The following is a 5,064-nucleotide window of genomic DNA, read 5'->3' on the forward strand; positions in this document are numbered from 1 at the left end:
TGTCGGGTGTTGTTGATTGTCTAAGGTGTAGTTTCATTGTGCTATGATCCAATTGAAGAAAAGTGAGTCGGAGGAATTTCTGCATAATTAGTCTTTTGGGAACAGGTTTTCTAGGGTAAATACCCGGTTAAGTCAGTAGGAAGTGGTTGGAGGTGTCTAGATGATCACTTTTAAGTTAGTTTTCTACTAACACAGTGGAAACGAGTTGAGGTGTTTGGACGTGCATATACAAAATTGGACTGCTTACATGCCAGATGAGGCCAAGTTTGACTTCACAAGCGAATTCCCAACACTTCAGATGCTCAGTCCTAGGCTTGTGGACCAGTTTAAATTAGTTGAAGAAATAGAATGTTGTCTCGTCATGTTGTCTTGGTTACTACAGATGCTCAGTTCTATGTGTAGGGGTGTTAGAGTTTCACATTAGTTGAAGAACTGGAATTTTGTCTTGTATGTAGACTGTTGTCTTGGTTAATCCACACTTCATATTCCAGATTTCGCTAATGTCTAAGGTCCATTTTCTTAACATGAACTGACTAGGATTTTTATTATAATACATAAACATTCAAACTCAGTCTCAAATAGTAAGTAAACACTCCACTCGTCCCCATTGTGTCTTGTGGACAGACACCTGATACATATGTGGCACAAAAATTCCAAGTTTCTAGTTAGGAATTCTAATTTAAGTAGTGTCGGGTGTTGTTGATTGTCTAAGGTGTAGTTTCATTGTGCTATGATCCAATTGAAGAAAAGTGAGTCGGAGGAATTTCTGCATAATTGGTCTTTTGGGAACAGGTTTTCTAGGGTAAATACCCGGTTAAGTCAGTAGGAAGTGGTTGGAGGTGTCTAGATGATCACTTTTAAGTTAGTTTTCTACTAACACAGTGGAAACGAGTTGAGGTGTTTGGACGTGCATATACAAAATTGGACTGCTTACATGCCAGATGAGGCCAAGTTTGACTTCACAAGCGAATTCCCAACACTTCAGATGCTCAGTCCTAGGCTTGTGGACCAGTTTAAATTAGTTGAAGAAATAGAATGTTGTCTCGTCATGTTGTCTTGGTTACTACAGATGCTCAGTTCTAGGTGTAGGGGTGTTAGAGTTTCACATTAGTTGAAGAACTGGAATTTTGTCTTGTATGTAGACTGTTGTCTTGGTTAATCCACACTTCATATTCCAGATTTCGCTAACGTCTAAGGTCCATTTTCTTAACATGAACTGACTAGGATTTTTATTATAGTTTCGTTGCAACAAGTGATCACCCCTTTTCTTTCCTTGTCTGTTGAAATTTTTAGTTGTATCACTCTTCTAGGAAGACATGGTCAACAAAAGAAGAAGATCCGGAGGCAGCTAAGAAAGATTTCATAGAAATCCTTAAAGCATTGGAGGGAGTACTTGGGGACAGGCCTTATTTTGGAGGGGATAACTTTGGTTTTGTGGATATTGCTCTGATTGGGTTCTACAGCTGGTTTTATGCCTATGAGACTTATGGTGGCTTCAGCACAGAGACTGAGTGCCCAAAGTTTGTGGCTTGGGCAAAGAGGTGCATGCAAAGGGACAGTGTGGCTAAGTCTTTGCCTGACCAGCATAAGGTCCTTGAGTTTGCGAAAGCGGCTCGGCAGAGGCTTGGAATTGAATAAGCTTATGATTATTCAATTATGCAATCATAATGTATTGAAAAAAGACACTTCAGTGTGCCTTCTTGTGTTGTTTTCTCAAGATTTGAAATGTTTGTTTGGTCGTAGTGTAAGTTCTACTTGTAATAAAGAACTCTTTGCTTGTGTCTTGTTGAGTGTTGGCTTTTGTAGTCCTTCTACGCAATTGTGAGGCTCCTCCTCTTTTACCTGAGGGTCAAACACATTGACAGACACCTTGGCTCGATCTTTCACTTTGACACCTCAAGTAAATGGTGTCCAATTTAAACATCTAAAATAATTATAAAATGTGTCATTTTGACACCATTTGTTGACATGCTAAGTGAGTATTCTACACTCACTTTTGGGCGCGTGATAACCAAAAGTGAGTGTTGCATGTCAGTGCCAAAGTGACACTATTTATGGCTACTTTAGATGTTTAAAATGAACGCCGTTCACTTAAGATACCAAACTGAAAGATCGTGCTAAATTAAGATATCTGTCGATGTGTTTGGTCTTGACCTGAGTGTTTATGTGTTGTTGGATTTGGTCGTTGGTTGTATTATGTACTACACCTCTTTTTGAATAAATAATATTAAACTATTGACGATCTCCATTATTCACAGCTAAAGCAAACTAAGGTTTCAATTGTATACAAGAGTGAATGTTGTTGTTAGTACTGTCATATTGTATGGACCAACTCATTTTGATTTGATAATGGTCCAACTAGCAATAAATAAATAAATAATATTCATTCACACGTCAAGATTTGTGTTTGGTCAAAGTCATTGACGAACACTCAAATTTATTGCGAAAATTCACTTAAACCCCTTAATTAAGGCCTGTACCTATCAGGCTCCTTAAGCCCCCAAATTTTATTTCAATTGGGCGTTTTTTTCCCTATCAGCTAAAAGCTCAAAGTGTGTGTTGCACACACGCGATGACATGACAAAACGAGCTAATTGGAAGCTAACATGTGGCATTGTGGGTCCAATAATTATTAAAAATTAATTATAATTTTTTAAAAAATATATATAAAAATGGCATTGAGAAAATTATTAGAAAATAATTCTAAAATTATTTAAAAAATAAAAATAAAAAAATGATTATTTAAAAAAAATTATAAAATATGTTTTAAAATGAAAATAAAAAATGTCATTGAGGAACTAAATTATTAAAAAATAAAAAAATTCATTATTAAAAATAATTATACAATTTTTTAAAAAATGAAAATAAAAAATGTCATTGAGGATCTAAATTATTAAAAAAATATTTTAAAAATAAAATTAAAAAACTGATTATTAAAAAGAAATTATAAATTTTTTAAAAAATGAAAATAAAAAATGGCATTGAGGATCCAAATTATTAAAAAATAATTATAAAATTATTTAAAAAATAAAAATAAAAAACTAATTATTAAAAAGAAATTATAAAATTTAAAAAAATAAAATAAAAAATTGCATTGAGGATCCAAATTATTATAAAAAAATTATAAATTTATTTCAAAAATAAAAATAAAAAATTGATTATTAAAAAGAAATTATAAAATTTTAAAAAAACATTATTAAAAAATAATTATAAACTTATTTAAAAAAAAATTATAAAAAAAATTAAATAATGAAAATAAAAAATGGCATTGAGGATCCAAATTATGAAAAAATAAAATAAAAAACTGATTATTAAAAAGAAATTATAAAATTGTTTAAAAAATGAAAAAAAAAACTCCAGCACCTACCCCCAGCCCCCCTCCCCCCAGCCCCAGCGTTCACCGTCTCCCCCCCGGACGTTCCTCTTCTTCTCCATGAAATAATTTTATAATTTCTCAAATTTTACACTAACACACAGCACAACAAAAACATATTCACATTACAAGAAAAAACTTTAATTTTCTTCTTAGCTTGATAATTAGTTTCCACCATAAAATCAACAAAATAACAGTAATGGGGCGGGGTGGGGTACTGTGAAACGACGAAGATGCAGGGTGGGGTGGGGTTGAAACGAAGAAGACGCGGGGTGGGGTGGGTTGAAGACGCAGGGGGTGCGGTGGGATGGGGTGTTGTGAAGAAGATGACATAGGAGGGTGGGGCGCTTTTTTTAAAAAAGAATTAAGAAATTATAATAATTAAAAATTATATTAATAAATAATTTAAATGTAAATTTTTTTAATTAATATTTTTTGGGCTCCTTAGTGCCACTTGACACATTTTAATGCCTAATTTAGTAAAAAAAAATCCCTCACGCGCCACAGCAATTGCATTGCACGCGTAGTGCCATGTAGGCAAAAAATGCCCAATTGGAACAAAATTTGGGGGTTTAGGGGTCTGATAGGTACAGGTCCTAGTTGAGAGGTCTAAGTAAATTTTGACAACAAGTTTGAGTGTCTAACAGGACGTGGGCTAAAGTATATGACCCATCACCAAAGCATGAGTAACCTGTGAATTAGGATATTGTCTAAGATTTGTTCTTCACTTTAATTTTTTTTTAGAAAAAAAATGGGGTAGGAGAAGGAATTAAAACTTAAAAAGGTGGGATATCGAATTCTCTCCGTTAAGGTGAAAGCTCGAGTACTCAACCAGCTAAGCTACTAAGATTTCTCAAGTTATATTTAATTATACTTTTTACAAAGGAGAGAATGAAATATTTTTATTTAAAATTTACAAAGATAGAATTAGAAACCAAGACTTGAAGGACTTCTTCAAATTTGAAATCCGTTTTCAAATGGGATTTTGAAATTTTATAATCAAACACAAATTTTGGAATAAAATTGAAAAATGTTTCAAATAAGAGTAAATAATTCACGTAGCCAAACGTGAAGCACAAGTCCAAAATTGAGTATCTAATCAAAATAAAAGACGAGTAAATATCTTAAAAGGTCACTCAACTTCAAAATATTATATAGCAAAGTCATTCAACATTAATTTGTATCAGCAAAATCACTTTAACTTTTGAACTTTTCTCTTATAAAATCGCTCAAGTAAATTTATCATTTAAAAAATATGATGTGACAAAATAATTTTTTTTTTCTTTCATATAAGCATGAATGTCACAAATAAAATAAAATTAAAGAAGACTTATGTTATTCTGTGCCCAACCCGTCTCTTGTATACTAATTAATAAATTAGAGAAAAGCTTCTTTTTAAAGAAAAAAAAAGAAACACAAACTATCCCCACTAATTTGGAATGTTTTGGAGGTAAAATATTGTGGTAAATGAGAATACCATATGCAGCATAGAATTGATGCCTCCAATTAAACTCTTATTTATTTATTTATTTAATTGGGGTAGGGGAAGGAGAATGGGGAGGGGATTACAATGTGGGGAATCGAACCCTCACCAACAAAGTGAGAGTTCAGATAACTAACCAGCTAAGCTACAAGATTCCCCTCTACCAATTAAACTCAATATATGAAATTCAATTTTTTTTGACACATCA

General features: G+C 32.7%; 1 protein-coding gene across 1 annotated transcript in view; it reads left to right on the forward strand.

The window, feature by feature from the left end:
• LOC107878536 (probable glutathione S-transferase parC) overlaps positions 1 to 1,781 on the forward strand; it is a 2,571-nt gene extending 790 nt beyond the window's left edge. The window contains exon 2 of the mRNA XM_016725556.2: positions 1,294 to 1,781. Within this exon, the coding sequence (XP_016581042.1) occupies positions 1,294 to 1,638 (345 nt within the window). The 3' untranslated portion in view covers positions 1,639 to 1,781. The remainder of the gene's footprint in view (positions 1 to 1,293) is intronic.
• Positions 1,782 to 5,064: the final 3,283 nt, after the last annotated feature.

The sequence above is a fragment of the Capsicum annuum genome, chromosome 7 (assembly GCF_002878395.1).
Source record: "Capsicum annuum cultivar UCD-10X-F1 chromosome 7, UCD10Xv1.1, whole genome shotgun sequence".
NCBI lineage: Eukaryota > Viridiplantae > Streptophyta > Magnoliopsida > Solanales > Solanaceae > Capsicum > Capsicum annuum.